Source organism: Sturnus vulgaris, chromosome 23, assembly GCF_052056855.1.
Source record: "Sturnus vulgaris isolate bStuVul1 chromosome 23, bStuVul1.hap1, whole genome shotgun sequence".
Classification (NCBI taxonomy): Eukaryota; Metazoa; Chordata; class Aves; order Passeriformes; family Sturnidae; genus Sturnus; species Sturnus vulgaris.
The window spans coordinates 8,160,982-8,179,473 of record NC_142265.1 but is presented as its reverse complement, the minus strand read 5'-3'; the positions used below and the strand labels follow the sequence as shown (position 1 = coordinate 8,179,473).

General features: G+C 53.8%; 1 protein-coding gene across 5 annotated transcripts in view; it reads left to right on the top strand.

Annotated features, from left to right (window-relative positions):
• Positions 1–18,492, top strand: part of CEP164 (centrosomal protein 164) — a 28,725-nt gene that overhangs the window by 3,053 nt on the left and 7,180 nt on the right. For 2 of the 5 annotated variants that reach the window (XM_088177786.1, XM_014884743.2), the window contains 18 exons: positions 80–238; positions 868–996; positions 1,319–1,396; positions 3,156–3,266; positions 5,063–5,452; positions 6,676–6,759; positions 7,583–7,666; positions 10,737–10,822; positions 12,253–12,393; positions 13,969–14,184; positions 15,320–15,454; positions 15,607–15,823; positions 16,419–16,496; positions 16,745–16,876; positions 17,136–17,258; positions 17,429–17,572; positions 17,748–17,831; positions 18,160–18,228. In XM_088177786.1, coding sequence (XP_088033912.1) covers positions 80–238; positions 868–996; positions 1,319–1,396; positions 3,156–3,266; positions 5,063–5,452; positions 6,676–6,759; positions 7,583–7,666; positions 10,737–10,822; positions 12,253–12,393; positions 13,969–14,184; positions 15,320–15,454; positions 15,607–15,823; positions 16,419–16,496; positions 16,745–16,876; positions 17,136–17,258; positions 17,429–17,572; positions 17,748–17,831; positions 18,160–18,228 — 2,460 coding nt within the window. The remainder of the gene's footprint in view (positions 1–79; positions 239–867; positions 997–1,318; positions 1,397–3,155; positions 3,267–5,062; positions 5,453–6,675; positions 6,760–7,582; positions 7,667–10,736; positions 10,823–12,252; positions 12,394–13,968; positions 14,185–15,319; positions 15,455–15,606; positions 15,824–16,418; positions 16,497–16,744; positions 16,877–17,135; positions 17,259–17,428; positions 17,573–17,747; positions 17,832–18,159; positions 18,229–18,492) is intronic. The other 3 variants (XM_088177787.1, XM_088177788.1, XM_088177789.1) reach the window with 3 other exon arrangements.

Sequence of the window (18,492 nt, the reverse complement as noted above, 5' to 3'; positions counted from 1 at the left end):
CCAGGGGAGCTCCTTGCCCCATTCCAAGGTCAGGAGTGTGAGCTCAGAGCTGTCCTGTGACTTCCTTGTGCTTCTCCAGCCCCCAGGCTCCCAGCTGGCTCCCATCCAGCCTCCCCTGGGCACCCTCTCTCCTCTCCGTGGCCTCACCCCGTCTTCATCCCTGGCCCTTCGTGGCTCCCTGAACCTGGACCTGGGCAATGTGGTGGAGTCCAACCTCATCCCCAAGGAAGGAACTCTGGTGAGGCTCCCTCTTCCCTGGGAAGTGCACTGCAAAGGGTCACAGGCGTGGGGGACACTTCAATGACAGGGTTTGTGATCTTCTGTCAGTTTGAAAATACTGTTGTATGTTAAAAAAAAAGTTTTTTTTCTTCTAATTCAAGGGAGGCCGGTGCTAAATTAGTGGTGAGCTTTCTTCTGCTATGTATAGCAGATTGAAATAATTGTTTCAATAACTGCTGCAGAGGAAAAAAGTGTGTTAAGTTTTAGTAGAATTTAGTGTGCAAATGAAGCATGACAGACAATACAGATAATACAAGTTAATCAGCTATTTTCACTCTTCTATTGAGAATAAAATTAAAAGAGCTATTGTTCTGATGAATGTAAGGTTCACAACCATGTTGGATGCTTGAAAGTGACCTGGGAGTCAATAAAACTTGTTAAATGGTAAGAAATTGATCCTTTAGAGGAAAGCAAAGCAAAATACCCGCAAAACATACACATAAACACCTTCAAAAATAAACAAACGTGTTAAGTGGGAGGAAACTGATCTCCCTCCCAGAGCCCAGCAGCTGCCCCGTGTCTCGGTGGGTCTCTGTCTCCCCTTTCCTATTGTCTGACCTCTCACTTCCCTTTCTCTGGCCTTCATAGCCTGCAGAGATCTCGAAGCCCAGCACCCGCACCAAGAACCTGCTGGGGATGATCTGTGAAGAGAAAAGTTCCTTGAGCAAGGCAGTGCCAGAGAAATGGAAAAGCGGAGAGGAAGAAAGCGAAAATGAGGTATTTGTGTAAGCAGAGTGCTGAAGCCTCCTGATGCTCCCCTGGTCATGGCTGTTCCATTTGCCCCTGGGCTTTCATTTGTGCTCTCTTTTTTTTTTTTTTTTGTGCTGTTTGGTCCCCAAAAAGCATCTGATCCTATTTTCACATGGTAACCCCTATAAATCAACATCTGCCACGGTGTCATTCCAAGATAAATTGGCTGTGGGTGCATTGCCATGGCTCTGCTGCCTGATTTCACTGCTGAGGAACTCCTCCTGTGGCATTGCAGAGGTCACAGCTCAATTTTGGCCTTTTTTTTTTTTTTTTTTTTTTAATCCTTCAGAGTTTCCATGGGACTTCAAGACTGTTAAAAAACGTGTACCTGGATGTTGAAGCCCTGGCAGGCAGCTTTGACTTTGAGGTAAGACCACAGTGATGGGATGGGCAGGGGAGGCTGCCCAGGTGGGAGAGGAGCTGTGGCACTGCCAGGGGATGAGAATGCAGGAAAGGTGCCAGAGGGATGAGTTTCCTGTGTGACTTAGGAGCAGGAGCAGCCTGGAGCAGAGTGATGGAGAGGAAGGCACAGCAACAGGGCTGGGAGCTGTGAGAATCCAGGTGTGGCCCACAGGGCACAGTGGGGTGGGCATTGAAGGGAAGTTTTGCTTGGAGTGGTTGTGGTTTGATATTTGGGACTTGAGGAGAGGTCTTTGCACAGGCTGGAGCTTTGCTTCATCCTCAAACAGGAAAAATAAAGCCAGGTAGGTGAAGCAGGCAAGGGGGAAATCTGCTTTTCCAGGGAGCAGCAGGAAAAGGGTCTGGGCTCAGAGGCACCACTGCAGTTGGTGTGGAGGAAGGCTCGGTGAGGAAGAGGCACTTCCATGTGCACAGTGTTTGTCAGGGGGTGTGCAGGGAAGGCTCCTTGTCCCTGAGCAGCCTCTGGGGAGAGGAGAGGGGAATGTCCCACGTGTCCTGTGGGAATGCTCTTGCTCTGTCACTCGGTCCCACAGGAATCTTCACGTGGGCTGCACGCGGCCGCTTTTCTGTGGCAGCACAAAACCCGTTTTTCTTTTCTTCTTGCCCTGCTGATAAATCCCGTGGCTGAGGCACAGAGCATTCAGTGCAGCCAAGGCCTTGTGCAGACGCTGTGCTTTCCCTGCGCTTCCTTAGCTGGGATCAGCCTTAAGATGACAAGGGCACAATGGGAAGTGCGTTGTAAGCAGCTCTGGTGATTTGGCCCGACTGTTTGTGCTGACATTAATCCTTTCTCACCGCTTTGAAAATCCTATTCCAGTATCTGAAAGGCAAATTAATTTCTTTTAAAGTGTTTTAGAGTATTTCCCTTATCCTTTTCACAGCACACGAAAATTAAGCTGTAAAGTACTTTGCTGGAGAACCTATTCACGGTGCTGGGCAGGATCTGCAAAGGCTTATGCTAAAGTGGATGTGACAAAGAGAGCCCTGACTCTCTCATCTCCAGACAACAAGCAGCCTGTGGGGGCCCAATTCCTCACTGAAATGTTAATGTGTGCAGGAACAAAGAGCTGTCTTGGCATTTCAGTGCCGCGGGGATGGGGCTTCGGGAATCTATTATGGAATGGCAATTGCTGCCCAACAGCCAGGCTGTTAGCCCAGATGGGTGATAGCCTAGTCCTGATAAGACATCAGTACCCCGACTGGAAAACAGAATTCTTTCGTAGTTCCATGAGATGGCAGTAGAAAAGCATTCCTCAGCCTGCTCCCGAGCAAAACAGGAGACAAGGGTTTGTGTAGCCAGTCCTGAGGGGGAAATCTAAGCAGTAATGGGTGAAATAATGAAAAAACTGGCTTTGTTCAGCCCGTGGTCAGGGTTGAATGCCTGTGCTCAAAGGAAATAAAAGGTTTTAGGGGTTTGCTGAGCCAGGATTTGGGTGGAGTGGAGGCAGCATCAAACACAGCTCACAGGGAAGAGTCTGGAGGAGCAGTGAGTTCATGGAGCTGGCCAGCAGGAAAAGCAGCACTGAAGGATCCAACAGCCTGATGTTTGGGAATCTGGGCCTGTGAGCTCCCAGGAAAGCTGTTCAGCTGGAGAGATTTCTGCTCTAGGGCTGGTGGTGGGTGGTGACCTGGCCCTGGTGGGCGAGGGCTCCAGCTTGGGGTGGTGGTGTGGGGAATTCTGCAAGTGGCTGTGTCCCCTCAACCAGGAGAACAGCAAGGAGGAGCAGGAGGAGCGTGGCAGCCCATCAGCTGGTGCTGCTGAAGCTGCTCCCCAGCCCCACGGGAGCCCTGAGGAGGAAGCTGCCAGCCTGGGAGAGGTGACAGTGGCTCCCTGGCATCCCTGTCCTGCTTGCACGGTGCCACCCAGGCTTTGCATGCAGTAGGCAGCTTCTGGTGGTGTGGGGTGTGTGTGTGTGTGTGTGTGCAGCTGCTTGGCTTGTTTGTGTTGTTGGTTAAAGTTTAATGCTGATCACTGGAAGTGATGATTTGATAGGCAGGGATTTCCCATCAGTGAGTGCCACTCAGGGCAGGTAGAATGTTACAGCTTGTGGAAAGATCACCCAAAACCAGTTATAACCCAAGTGGCTTGTCCTGCTCTGAGATCCATACAAAATCTATAAAAACCTCACTCCTCCTGCACCTGTGTGTCTGACTGGCACGGTTCCCTCTTTTGCAGAGTTGCATTTGTGATCATCAAAGCGTGGTGCTAACAAAAGGTTTGCCTGTAATTGCCATTAAAATAGGATTCTGCCAGCCAGAGAGATTATTCTGGGATATTTTAGTAGCTGAACTTGCCTGGAGAGAAGTCCTTTGGTGTGCACACCACTGCTGGTGTATTGATATATTTTGGAGTGTGTGTGATCCTGTGTTCAAGCATCAGAACCTGCTTGGCCTCATTTGGGATATCCTGGACCCTGCCAGCTCTCCTGGTGGGATGTCCTCAGGAGAACTCTGCAGCAAGTTGTCCAAAAGGAGCACAACTTTCCAGCCACCCTAATCCCCAGAAAAGGGGAAGCACAAGGGTGACTGAAGAAGTTCCCCTTGTCCACCTTTCTCTGGTGTCCCCCAGGAGCCTCGTGTGGCTGGATGGTGGCTCTGGGAACCTCTGCTGGGCAGGGGCTGTGAGCTGTCAGTACCAGGGAAAGGCAGGTGAGGCCCAGAGCTGCAGGATTTTTGGGAAGTGCCCAGGGTTTGGACTCCTCTGTCCTCTCCATCCTGCTGGATGCTGGCCCAGCCCTGGGGAGGTCTGGCAGAGCAGTGCCACACTCAGACCGTGCTCCCAGAGCGCTGCAGCCCTGGGCTGGGAGCTGACAGCATTCCAGAGGCACTCTGATAAAAATACACCGCTAAAATATGCACTCAGTGTACAGAACACGCCGTGCACAGGATGCAGGGAATGTTTGACAAGACACCGTGGCATTAATAAAACAGTGAGGAAGTGGGACGTGCGAGCAGCTCTGTTTGCATGCTGATAAGGGAGCCTGCTCCTGGCTGTTCCCCTCTCCATGGGCACTGCTGTGGCCTCCTCGCTGCTGGGACAGGCAGTTGAACCTTTGGGTGACTAAGCTTTAATTCAGGGTTGTTTTTTCCCCCATCTCTCAGCCTCCTGTGTTAGTCACGGGCTCTTTCTGAGCTCTGAGTGGTGCCTTCAATCAGTGCCCACCCTCCAGTCTGTCCCACTGGAAGGTGGGATGGTGATCCTGCCTGCTCTCCTCTGCTGGAAATGTCAGGCAGGAGTGAAGTGTCCTGTCATGGACTCTTACAAATTTCCATTTCTCACTGAACAGATCCAATATGGAAGCATAACTAAGTCTGCTGTGTGGCACGTGGGGCGTTTGCAGGGGCTGGTGGCCTTGCACAGCCACTCTTATCCACTGAGACACTGTGGATAAAAAAGCAACAGATCAAAAAAAGTCAGAGTCCAATAAATGAATGAGATTATGTCAGTGGAGTCCCTTGGAATGGGACTGTGTGAAAAGAAGTCAAACAGGTCTTGAAGTCACCCAAAGATTTGTGATTTTGCTGCTTGCTGTAGGAGAGCCTGTGCTGTTCCTGACTCCTCATCCCCCAGAGAGAACACTGGGTCTATAATTGTGTTTGACTTGCTGCCTAGAAGGAGTCTTTAAAATCAAGACATCCTGAAGAAGTGCCAGAGTCTTCCTTGGATTCTGGTGCTGCGTGCCCTCCGTCCCCAGTTCAGATCCTCCCTGGCGATGCTGACAGCAGCCTGTCTGCCCCCAACAAGGAGCAGGAACTTTCTGGGGATGAAGTAGTGGACAAAGAAGAAGCTGAGGCGGAAGGAGACGCCTCTGCAGCTGAGGAGCTGCCTCAGTCTGAGGGGGAGAGGAGCACAGCAGGGCTGGACGTGCCCGGCTCTCCTGCACAGGGGGATGTGCTGGCCAGCCTGGCTGCCACTGCTGACACCGTGTCCTGTGGAGAAAAGGGGCTGGATGAAGAGAGGGAAGAAGCAGCAGCTGATTCAAAATCAGAGGATGATGGCAAAGTAAGAGACCTGCCTTGTGTGGTTTTAGTGTTGGCTGTTGGTCTCGTCAGGCCCTGGCTCAGGAAAGCTCTTGGAGCACTGTCTGGTTTTCTGTGAAGCCAGTCCAAGTGCTTTCCTGCTCAGCAGGGCAGTCATTGCTGGGGGGGCATGAGTGCTCTGAATTCCCAGATGGGAATCTTCAGGACTGAGCTGGGCAATCCTTCCCTCCTGTGTGCACCAAGGGCTGCCCAAAGCCAGGGCTGTGCTGTGTGTTGAGTCTGGGAGGAGCAGCCTCAGCTCCCAGGGCTGCTAAGGAAGCTCAGGTCCAGCTGCCCGTGCTGCTTTGTTTCTCTCCTTCTGTTGTTTCTCTCGGCTTGCCCAGAGCTGGGGCAGGGTGGAAGGAGCTGCCTGGCTCCGTGCGAGCTGCGAGGCTGGACTGGGGAAGGACGGAGCCTCAGGGCTGGTGCTGGAGCTGGAGTGGGAGCACAGACCCTCCCAGTGTGGGAGGAGCAGGGGTTTGGGCTGGGTGTCACACGCTGCCCCTGGTCCAGCCCCGACACTGTCCACTCGTGTTCACGCTCCAGAGTGGGATCCGAGCCAGGATACAGGATCTGATGAACGATCCCTCTCCGGTCTGGCTGCCTTCCTGCTGATTTTGATGATTTCTCAAGTTCACTGATGCGTAATGTCTGTAAGGAATGATAAACTACAAAACCCAGCCTGGAAAACACGCTCTGTCCTGAGGAGCTGAGGGTGTTGCTTTCCCAAACTCATCTGTGAGTTTTGTGCACCTGAGCTGTTCTGCTGAAGTCAGCATTTCCCACCGAGCAATTCCTGCAGCTGGGAATGGCTGGGAATGCAGGAGCCCTCGCTGCACTTAGGCACAGCAGAGTGGGATTTTAAAGTGCTTTTATGGCCCCGGTGCTGTGCTGTGTGGTGGGCTGGGAGCCCTGAGAGCTGCAGAGATCCTTGCAGATGGAGAGGAAGCAAGTGCCTTTTATCAGGGATGTTTGAAGAGCACTTCCCTGCCCTCCCCATACCCGCCTCCTGCCCTCTGTGAAATGGTGTTTTGTTCTTGTCCTGTGGGTCACACGTCCTTGGTGTGCTCCCCGTGATGTTCAGTCACCTTTTCTTCCCTGAGAGAGGCCACACTTGTGTTGCCAGTAGCAGCTGCCGTGTTGGGAATGCCCAGGTGATCTGCAGGGGTAGGACATGGACAGGCTGTAATGTGTTTTTCCTCTCAGCTTTCAAAGGAATCCAGGGCCAGTGGCTGTGAGCAGGACTTGTCTGTCTCCAAGTGCTCCGACCAGGAGGTGGTTCAGCCCGTGGTGAGTCACCAAAAGCTCTTTTTTCCTTGGCTGTGGGCTTCAGGTTCCTCTGGGATGGTGCAGTGCCCTCAGAGCTGAGTGTGGCACAGGCCAGCAGTGCCACCCTGCACCTCGCAGACTGGGGCTGGGGGTGAGCTAATATCCCTGGAAAAGTAGGTCAGGTAGAGCTGGGAGTGTACTTGGATAATTGCAAAAAGGCAAATAACAAGCAGAGTAAGAATTGTGCTTTTGGGGCTCAGCAGCTTTTGCTGAGGGGGCTGTGTGTGGCTGAGACCCCAGTCTGGAGGGTCCCCAGGCAGGAGGGGAGGCAGCCCTGGCTTGGGGGGAGATGCCCATCAGCATCTCTGCATCTCCACAGGAAACTGCCACTGCCATCTGCCAGTGGGAGCAGAGGCAGCGTGGCCAGCAAATGGCTGAGAATGTCATTATTTACTGCCTTGGTACGAGCCTGTGCCTGGTGTGGGCACCAGGTGTGTGCAGGGGGGAGTGTCTCCAAGGGGGAGGAACTTTGGGGGCTGGCTGTGAGGAAAGAAATCCCTGGGAATGTGCAGTAGTGTCTCAAAGGGGAGCAGTGCCAAAGGGCTCCCTTTGGATGTTCCTTGTGCCACCCTCTCCTGCTAAAATCAATGGCATGGGGGGTGCACTGGGAGCGTGCCAGTGCCCTCCCTGTGTGGCACTGGTGTCCCTTGGTCCCACAGGGAAGGGAAATGCTGCTGAGCTGCTGGCAGTGGGGTTGAGCAGGGATTCTGAGCTGTGCTGGGTTATTGCTCTCAGGATGTCTGGATGCTCATCAGAGACTGATCCTTTCTGCTTTCTGTTTCAGGGCTTGGACTTGAAGAGGCAGCTCTCTGAGGAGGTTCTGGATGTGGGGACTGTGTCTCCTGATTTGGACAGCCCCGAGTGCAAGGTCAGTGCTGTGTGAGGGCTCAGGGTGGTCTGTGAGCAGGCAGGTGGAGCCCTGTGCTGTGATGCTGTCAGTGAAGGCTTTGCAGAGGTGAACAGGGCTTGATGTGTGTGAAGTGTCAGGGGTCACAGCAGCACCACCAGTGCGTTGTTTTTTCTGCAGAGAGGAGGTGCAGGTGGCTACACAAAGAACATAACCCCAGAGCAGAGGTGGCTGCAGGGGTGTACACAGGCAGGCTCCCCTGGGTGCTCTCCCTGCCCCAGTAGGAGAGCCAATAAATGGCTTTCCCGGGGAATGGAGGAAGTAGAGTCTCTTTTCCTTTCTTCTTTTGTGAGTATATTTGTCCTTTTCTTTCTCTTAAGCAGATGGGAAGGATTTGTGTGGCAGAGCACGATAGAATCAATGGGAAGAAAAGGAGGTTAACTCCCTGTGACAGATTTTGGTAGAGGGAAGCTTATTTTTAAGCATTTGGTTGTCTTGCCTGCTCTAATGCAGGGGGGAAAGGGGCTCCTTTCAGTGAGTCTGTGGCACATGGAGTGTACGTGTGCACATGTCTGTGTCAGCCTGGGATGCAGCACTGGTCAGGCAGCTCTGCCTGAAGATTGCTGTGCTTCTCTGGTTTATCCTTGTCTTCTCAGCATGGCTCTGAGTTGGCTTGCTCAGCCCCACGTTCCTCTGGAGCCCTCCTGCTCCATCTCTGCCATGGTTGGAGGCAGGGCCCAGGATCCAGCTGGGGTTACTCAGCCTTGCCCTGATTGTGAACGGATCAGCTGCTCTGGAGGAGAGACCCTGAGTGGCAAAATCCCCACCTGTCCAGCAGAGAGGAGCAATCCTGTTTGCAAGGTTGTGTCTGGAGAATACACCTGTCCTCTTGTGCCTAATAATGAGCATAATCAGATGTGAAGGGAAAACAAAACATATGCCTGCTGTGCTCCCCCTCTCCCTCCCCGCAGCACAGGCACTGTGCATGCAAATGCTGCTTGGAGCAGCCACGTTTGGGTTTATTACAGCCCTGTTTGGGGAGAGCTGGGTGTGAAATGGTGCTCCCTGCAGAACTGCAGCTGCTCTTTTGTGTCTGTGCACAGAGGCTCGGCTGGAACGGCTCGGGGTTGTAGGAATGTGCCTGCTGCCATGTGAGGAGCTCGCCTTGCTTTGAATATATTGGCAAAATGTTGTTCAAAAAAAAAAAATAAATAAAGGAGACCTCTGGCAGCTCTGTGAGCACAGAATTGGAGGGGTTTTGTTGGTGTGTTTGGGCAGGAGCTGTGGTGGCTGCAGAGGCTCTGTGGGCTGTGTCCTGCTGGACCTGGGAGAGGGGAGGCTGCTCCTTCCCCCCTTCCCTTCCCAGGGACTGGAAGTGCAGGATGCAGAGCTGTGGAATCATAGCTAGAAGGAACCCACAAACATCATCAAAGTCTAACTCCTGGCCCCACACAGACACCCCAAAATCCCAGCCTGTCCCTGAGTGTGCTGGCCAAATGCTCCTGGAGCTCTGGCAGCCCCCGGGGCTGTGACCATTCCCTGGGGAGCCTGGGCAGTGCCTGCCCCTCAGGAAAAAGGCAAACCTGTCCCAAGTGCTCAGTGCTGGCACCTTGCAGCGTGATCTGAGCTGATGTGAGATGGTCCCTTGGGATGTGGGCTGTGCAGAGGGAGGAGGTGGCCCATTATCTGTCATCCCTGTGTTCACACAGCTGGTTCTGTGACTTGAGCATGTGAAGTGTCCTGGGGGGATGCAGCTGGGTGGAAAACTGAGCTGCTCGAGGTTCTGTGGCTGCTGGGGCAGCAGGAGGGGCAAGGATCTGATAATTCCATGAAGAAGGTTTAAAATCTGCCCTCGTTGCCTGCAGATGGGGGCTGTCTGCACCTTCCCAACGCCTCCAGAGGTTCCTGCAGGGATAGTTCCTCAGGAGGGCCTGCCCTGGTGGGCAGAGGGGCAGGAGGAGCCCTGTGCAGCTCAGAGGAGTTACCTGTGAGCATTACCCTCTCTCCAGGATGATCTCCCTCCCCATTTGTCTGGCTCCTTCCCGTTCCCAGGCAGAGCTGACAGAGCCCATTTGGAGCGAGGAAACATTTGCTGAGCTCCTCGGTTCTGGGGAATTGGAGTCATCAGTTACAGGGGCAGGAGGGGGCTGGGGGCTGTGCCCAGGCTGATGTGATGGAAGGTGACAGCACTTGCAGGGAATCCTTCTGCCATTTGCTCCACTGAACATTTGCATAAATTACTGCGGGTTTAATTCCGCCTTGTTTTGGCCCTGCTCCACTCACAGTCCTGCATGGCAGGGGCTGAGCTCACCTGCTGAAGTCCCCAAAAATGTATGAATGGGCCCCCCCCCCGCTTCCTGTGGGGCTGGCAGGTGAGGAGGGAAGTCCTTCCCCTCCTCAGGTGTCCCCACTGCAGGGACAGAGGGATCTGGGAGCTGGCAGGTGGGGAAAGGAGCAGCTGATTATTTCACGTTCAAATATTTTCTATTCATATTTCAAGTATTTACTACGCCAAAAATGAGCCAGCTGAGTGCTCAGTGTGCTGCCAAAGGGGCTGGATTGCTGATGGATCCTGGAGTCAGAAATCCCTGGACTGGTGACTCTGCAGCCCATCACACCCTGCCCTAGATGGAGATGGGAGGCAGGACTGAGTCCTGATGTGAATTTTGGTCCCAGACAATGCATCCTTTGCTTCACTGCCACAGCACTTTGTGTGTGTGACATTTCACTCTTAGGAGATTCTCTCCTGTGCTTTCCAGGGAGTTCAGTGTGACTTGGGATTGTAAAATGACCTTCAGGAAAGAAAAGCCAGACCTGTGTCCCAAGTTCATAGTGCTGGCAGAGAGTTCATCTTTTATCCTGAGAAAGCTGAGCTCCCAGGCTCCCCTCGTGCTCCTGGAAGGATTCCTGGGATGGTTGGAGACCCTTGGGTACCCTCAAGAGAGGAGCCAGGCACATCCAACGTTCTGGAGCAGCCTGTGGGTGCCATGTGGCCCAGCTGGTTCCATGGACCTTCAGCAGAACTCCTGTGAGGTCTTTGATGGTGAAGGTGACACAAACTCCATAAAAGCCTGTTTGCTTTTACCTGCAGGCCCAGGAGCTGGGAGAAGAGGAAAAAGACCAAAGCAAAGCCAGTGTGGAGGAAGAGCAAAGGGAAAGAACAGAAGCTGCTGAGAGGTATGGTACAAACAGAGGCACCGGGGAGGCGTGGGCAGCTCCAGCTCCTGCCTTGCCCTCCCTGCTGTGCTCCCTGCAGCCTGTCCAGGTGTGCCCTGCACAGCACGCCCAGGTGCTGCAGCCTCTCCCAGGGCCTTTCCCACTGAACCTCTTGCTTCTCCTGCTGCCTCCTTAGCCCTGTCTCAGCAGGCTTCAGCTTCTGGCTGGGTGTGGGCAGTGAAAGTGCCTGCCCATTCTTCCCCTGGGGCTGCCCCAGCTGTGGCTCTGGCCTCTGCCTCCCTCACAGCTCCCACTGCTCTTTCCAGGATGGTCTGAGCTGTGTCCTGAGCCCTGGGCTATTAAACAGGGTAGGTGTGGCCACTGGCCATTGCCTGGCCTTACTGGTCCTGCTGGGCTGAGCCTGCAGCTAAGGGCTCTCAGGTGTCTATTCCTGCTGCCAGGAGAGTCCAGCTGTGATGGGAACAGTTCTCTTCCTTCCACAGAGGTGGCCTTGGCCAGGTGTGAGCATTAAACTGTTTTATATCCTGGTGCATGGACAGATCACCAGCTGTTGTCCCAAGAGCAGTGCTGGCTTCCAGACCCCTGCACCACGAGAACTGGGCTGTCTAGGGGAGCTGTTTTCAGCCTCTTTGTGGGGATTTGTTTGAAGCAGTTGGAATGCTGTTCTGAGCAGTGAGCTCTGTGCTCCCTCGAGCTCCTCCTCTTAGGAGAGCCCCAGCCTGGCATTTACAGATGAGTCGTGTCCAAGCTCTTGGCTCCACGCAGAGTTACACGTTCTCCAGGGCACTGGGAACCAAGGAGCTGCTGCCTGTGCCAGGAACATTCGTGAGCAGAAGCTGCAGTCCATCTAAATGACTGGCTTTGTGGGATTTGCAGCCTTGTTCTTGGAGGAGCTGTTCGTGTGAGGGTCTCCAAAAACGTGTTCTGCCCGCAGGAATTGTCTCCTTATCACTTGGTTCCTGCTTCCCAGCTGAGCATCCTCTCTTTCTCTCTGCCTGTGAAGCTGCTCGTGCTTGCCTTGTCTCTCCTCTCTGTGCTTCTGAGATGAAGTAGGACTGTAGGTACAAGCATGCCTGCCAACACTTCCATCTGTAATTTGGACAGCAGTGTGAGTATGGCTGATAGGGCTGACGCACCTTGGGGACGTTCTCAAGGGCCTGGCAAGAGTGGGATAACCCAGGGAAGAGATCCAGCACTCTGAGGCTGATGTCCATTGTACCCTCAGCTGCCTGTGAGTCCGACATGAGATGGTGGGAATGGTGTGGAGCTTGCTGTGGCCTTGGCAGCCCCGTGTTGGCCAGGCAGCTCCTGTTGGCAGGCATGGCTTGGTGCCCGCCTGTGACACCTGCACATCCTCGTCCACCTGTGGCAGCCACTGGACTCTGCCCTGAGCTAATCTGACCTTCTGTCCCCTCTTTTGTGCTGCCAAGTGAGAGGGATCTCGGTGCTTGTGAGACACCAGTGGAGCGTTTCGGGTTAGAAAATGCCAGTGGGGCGGAGGCTGCGGAGCCGGAGGAGGGAGCCCTGCATAGCCTGGTGGATCCCGAGGAGCTTCCTGCCCCACAGAACGTGTAAGGGCTTCGTGTCAGTCCCTGGTGGTGTGACTGTGACAGCTTTTGTCCTTTTGTCCCCCCGTGGTGGCCAGAGCTGGCGTGTGAAGCGGGAGCTGCGGTTTGTGCAGCGCTGCTCCAGCAGCTCTGTGTGCACATCCCAGCTGCTGTTCCTGCCAGAGTGCCAATGAACAGCCTGTGCTGGGCTGGCCAGGGCCAGAGCAGCAGCTCAGCCTCGGGGTCTGTGCCTCAGGGCTCTGTGGGATGAGGGAGAGCTGTTTGCTTTGTCTTTGGGAAAGCCTTCACCCTCCCCGAGAAACAAATCACACAGAACTTGCCGAGTGATGCTGAGCTGGGGGAAAAGGGCAAAACCCCAACAATTCACCCCATTTAACAGCCACTGGGCACGTTGGTGGCATTGAAATACTGAGGTGTGAGCTCAGCTCCCGGCCAAGCTGCTGTTGTGTGCTGCTCCATGGGTGGTGGTTGTGGATTCCTACCTGCAGCTCCCTGAGACACGGGGGCTCCGTGGATGTGAGTGTGCTGACTCTGCATTCCGTGTCAAATGACACATCAGCAGATGCAGCTGGAAAAATTAGGCAGTGTGTCTCTGGGGACAGGGTGATGGGGAAGGAATCTCTGTTCTGATAGGAGCTGTGGTGCTGTGTGAATGTGTGTGTGTGCTGCCTGGGTCTCCTTTTGAGCAAAAACTGGGGCAAAAGGAACAATGTGATAACCAGGTGGAAGTGGCTGAATTGCTCTGCACAGCAGCCTCATAAAGGGCACCTGGTGTTATGGGGGGGCACCGTGAAGGGGGATTGTTCCAGAACCCCACTACTTTCCTCTGTCTTGCTCTTTTTGCTAATGGCTGCAGAAATGACCTTTTCTCTCCTGACTCGAGGCTGAATAACTGGGGCTGTTATTTCCCTGATTCCTGGCACAAGTCCCTCTGCCTTGCACTGCCAGTCTCACAGCACGGTGAGACCTTCCTGCTCCAGCCTTCAGTAGCAAAGAACAAAAATCTTTCATCCTAGCCTAATCTCAATTTTCCCCTCCTTCCCTTTTAGCTTCTCTCAGACCTTATAATTTTGCTGCTGTCTACCTGAAAAAAAAAAAAACTTAATTAGAACCAAATTTGGTTTGAATTTTTGGAGTGCTGAGGGCTTTCTGTTGCCTGGAGCTGGCAAATTCCCAGCTCACTTTAGGTTGCAATTGCACAAAAATATTTGGTCCATGAGAAGCACCAATCCCTGGGCTGGGAGCAGGTACTGATGGCATCTGCTCCTGTGCCTGGCAGCCTGGCCAGGGCTTTTCATCAAGTGAGATTTTATTGACCTCACAAGGTGAGCTCTGGTGGATCAAAATTGGAATTATTTAGGCCTGGAGTGCAGCTGGGGCTGGGCTCAGTATTTTCTGGGAGTCACCAAGAGGATTCACCAATGATCCTCAGGGTCCAGCTGAGGTCAGCAGTGAAGCTTTTAGAATGGGTGGCTCTGAGATTTTTGGAGTTGATGCTGTGTGGAGGAGGTTCCTGTTCCTTTTACATTACTCTATTTTCTGTCACCCTTTTGCCAAAGGAGTTTTTCTCTTTGGTAGGCAAGCTGAGAAGGAAATCGAGCAGTCCTTGAATCAGCCTAAGGATGAATCCCTGGAGGAAATAGTCAAGGAGGTGGAGACGGAGCTGGAGCAAGAGGAAATACATTTATTTCAAGCAAAGGAGGAGAAAATTCAGCAATTCCAGGAGGAGATGAGGCAGAAGGAGGAGGAGGAGGAAGCTGAAAAGCTTCATCAGCAAAAAGAAAAACCCCTCAGGTAGTTTCCTTTTTTACTCCATCTCCTCCAAGCTTTTCCAAGGTGGGATTTCATTGCTGCTGGCCACTGACTCGTGTTGCTGTAGCCACCACCTGGGAAGTGGTGCTGCTTTGCAGAGCTGGGGGAAAGGAGCAAGATCAGGGCTCTCAGGGAGGAGGAGGAGGATGAGGAGGAAGGACAGTCTTTGGCACAGACAGTTCTGTGTGTGAGGATCTGCAAACCCTGGCGGGGGTGGAAGGTGCCCCACTGGCAGCTCAGGAAAGGCTCTCCCAGCCTGACAGGAGTGGCAGGAGAGGATCCTGCAGGATGAGCTGTGACCCCACACACACACACAGAGCTGTCAGTTATGGTTAACCTGGGAGAAGTTTCCAGCTCAGTGCTTGGAGCTCTCCCACCTGGCAGATGTTCCAATCCTGGGCTAAATGGTGGGAACAGGGCTGGAAATGGGGCATTAGAGGAGATGAGGTTACCCAAGAGGAACTATCTGAGTGCTGATAGGGGATGTTTACAGAGGGGCTTCCAGATAAAGCTCCTAGCAATAGGGCAGGGAAAGCAGGATGTGAGAGCAGTGCAGGGGGTGGAACAGCACTGGGAGCTGTGTCCTTTCCCTGGGGGAGCTTTTCTCTTGAGGCTGCTGTATTATCTTGCTGGACTTGATGCTTATGTTCTGAGCAGCCAGAAACAGCATCCTGACATGAAACATGTGAGGATGCAGTCTTGTGAAGGAAGATACAGAAATAGCACCTGAAGGGGAAAAAAAGAGTGTAGGAAAAAGTATAATATGGAAATATGGAGCTTCCAGATGTGCTGATGCATCCAGGTACTTTGCCTGGGAACCTGCAGCCTTTTAATGAGGGTTGATTTCACTTACCTGCAAAAAAAAAAAAAAAAAAGGCACAAAAAAACCCCCAAAGAAGTGTAAACTATGATGATATAGCAAGTTTTAAACACACACTGCTCAGGTTTGATGCTGGGGCTGTATCTCCTGTGTCAGCAGCAGGACCTGCAGGTTTGGGGGGAAATGAATGTGTCACCACAGCCAGTGAGATCCCCAGCTGAACTATAGCTCTTGGAGAGGGGACTGGGGGATATTGAAGCCTCCTGAACCTTTCTTCCTTTTTATTTTCTGTCTCAGTGCTCCAGAAGAAGATTTGGAAAAATCTGAGCAGGAAGAGGAAGAGTTGCTTGTCAGAGAGGAAAAAGCCAAGAGACTCGAAAAGCTGCGAGCCCAAATCGCCTCAGAGATCGAGGCAGAGGAGGAGAGGATGAGGTGAGAGGCTCTGCTGCCATTCCTGGGATATGAAGGGCTGGTTTGGGAGGGAAGGGTCGGGCACAGCTCCAGCAGCTGCTCAGGGGGAGATCCTGAGCCCTGAATGTCCAGTGTGGATCCCAATTTCTGTGCTCTCCTTCCAAACCTGCCAGGGCAGAGCAGGAGGTCAGGCTGCAGAAGCTGAGGGAGGAGTGGGAATCCCAGCAGCTGGTGGAGAAGGAGAGCCTGGAGAGGAAGCAGCAGCTTGCCTTGGAGGAAATGAAGCTGGCAGCAGAGGAAGCCCGGCAGAAGGAGATGAGTGAGCTGGAGGAAGAGAAGGAGCAGTTCCTGAGCGAGCTCAGGGAGAGGTTGGACAGGGAGAAGAAGAAGGTGAGATCTTTATTGCCAGGCAGGGCTGTTCCTGCTCCCCTGGCTGGCATGGCACTGCAAAGAGTGGGGATGAGCTCACCCCTGCAGTGCTTCCGTGAAAATCACTCACAGCACCAGAGACAGATGCCAGCTGGGCCGGTGGAGGCACAGGGAGCTGTGCAGGAGAACTCCCCCAGTTGTTATTAAATGGTGATTAACTAACAATTATTTCAATGGCCACTCTGCCTCTGAAGACAGGATAAGGATCTCAGTGTGTCTGGCTGAGCTAAACCCGGCCCTGTTATCAGATCAGAACTAAACTGAGCCACTTTATCAGCTCCCAACACCTCTTTGGCTGCTGCTTCAGTGCTGCAGGGACCTGGGGAGCCCTTCAGTGGGGCAGTTCCCAGTCCCTCCAGCACAGCAGGACAGGGATTCATCGAGATCCCTGGGAGGGAAAGCACAGGGAGAGTAAAAGCACCGCATAGTGATCCCCTTTGGAAGGGGGAGTTACTGCTGTGCCTTTTGATGCTTTAGGATAGAATTAAATTGCAAATGCACCTTGTCCCCACATGCTGAGGTTTCTCAGCAGTCTGTTTTGGTCGTGTTTTCATAGGCAGCAGAGGAGCTGGAAGAACAGTTTGCCAGTGAACTCCAGCAGCTGAAGTCTGCAGCAGAAGAGAAGCACCATGAGGTGAGGATGGTGTCCTTAGAATGTAAATTGTTGGGGTTTCTTTTTTTTTTCCCTCACTCTGTCACCAAAGGTGGCCAGGGAGGGTGGCACTAATTTTGTTTCCCCTCCCTAGCTGTGGTTCTGGTCTGGCTCAGTGTCTGCCCGTGCTCCAGGCAGGGGGTGGTGAGGCAGTGCCGTGCCCTGTCGAGGGCATGCCATGGATCCTGTGGAAAAGGCTGACGAGTGTCTGTGGGTGGCTTTCCTGGCAGGTCATTTCCAGCCTGCAAGCCCAGCTGGCAGAGGCACAGAGCAGCCAGGAGGCCCAGCTGCGTGAGGAGCTGCAGAGAGCAGATCAGGAGGTGCAGCACAGAGCCCTGAAAGTGAAGGAGTACGAGCGTGAGGTGAGTGTTGGCTTTGTGCTGAAGGCTCTTCACGCTCTCCCCTCAACTGTGGGGTGAGCTCTGAGTGCCCACATCCCCTGCCTTAGGGGTTAGGACATCCCTCAGCATGTCACCTCAGCGGGGTGGAGGCTCTGTGCTGCCCAGGACACAATCCCTGAGCCACTCAGGGCTCGGGCTCCTGTGAGAGGCTGATTTTGGGGAGGCCACTCCCGTGCAGTGCTGCAGTTCAGGGAAACCTCTCTCCCTGTGACCCCTGCAGCTCAGCGAGCTCATGAGTGACAAACGGCGGGAAGTGGAAAAGGAGCACGAGAGGAGGATGGAGAGGATGAGGGAGGAGCACCGGGAGGTTCTGGCACGGATCCAGGAGCAGTACCAGGAGGAGGTACTGCCATGGGGAGCTGGGTGTGCTGGGCGGGAGTCCCAGTGATGCTGCATTGCTGCCGAGCCCCGTACCTCACTGAGGTGTTTCCCTGTGATGCTGTGTGTCCGTGCTGCATTGCTGCCGAGCCCTGTGCCTCACTGAGGTGTTTCCCTGTGTGCTGGGCCGGGCAGGAGCAGAAGCAGAGGTCAGAGCTGCTGGAGGGGCTGCGGGGCGAGGCGGCGCGGCTGCGGCAGCTCCACGACACCGAGGTGAAGGAGCTGCAGGCAGAGCTGGAGGGGAGGCTGAGCTCCCTGCAGCAGAGGCACAGGGAGAAGGTGAGCAGCAGGCTCTGCCTCTGACCCTTGGGATTCCTGGAGGCTCCCCACTTTGTCCCCCTGCCACCCTGCACAGGGTGACAAACACAAGTGGCAGGTGACGGTCCCCAGGTTGTGTTTTCCTGGTGGAGGAAGAGCTTGTGCCGTTCTCTTTAACTCGGCTTTTCCTGTGCAGGAAAGAAAGGTCCAAGATTCAGAGAAGGAGCTTGAAATCCGCATGAAAAGCATCCAAGCCAGATCAGAGCATCTCCTCAGCCAGGTGAGTCGGCCTGGTGGGCTCTCAGAGCTTCACTGATCTGTGCCCATCCTTTGGCTGCTTCCTCATGGGGAAGAAAAAGCTCAGCCAGGGCTTCTGCTGCCATCCCACTTAGAGGTAAAACTTTGCCCCCAGTCAGAGCAGGGCTAAGCATTCTCAGTGCTGGTGTTTGCTGTGAAATTCTCTGAGCTCTGGGTTTGCTCAGTGCTTTGGAGGGCAGCGAGTGGCCGTGAGAGGGGTCATAAAGCAAATCTTGTGTACTTTGGAATGGTCTTGAGACTCAGGCCTGAATCCTGGCTCTGACACTGCCCTGTCTTCTCCCCTGCCACAGGAGGAGTCCCTGCAAAGGAGGAGGCAGCTGCTGCTGGATGAGGAGGAACAGATGCAGCTCCAAAGAAATGTAAGGACACCTGGGCTCTGGAGAGGGGCTGTGCTGCCCCGGGGCTGGGGGCAGCACCTTGGAGCTGGGGCTTTAGGAAAACCAGGTGCTGGGAGGTGGGTTAGTTCTGAGCTCCCCAAAGAGAAGAGACAGCCCTGTTCTCCCAGGACTGGTGTGTGGTTGTGCAGGTTGCTGTGTGTGCAGGATTCCAGGTGGAGCTCTGAGACCCTGTGAGCTGTGTGCCACTTGTTTTGCTCGTGGGGAAATGACCGTGAGGGATTTTCT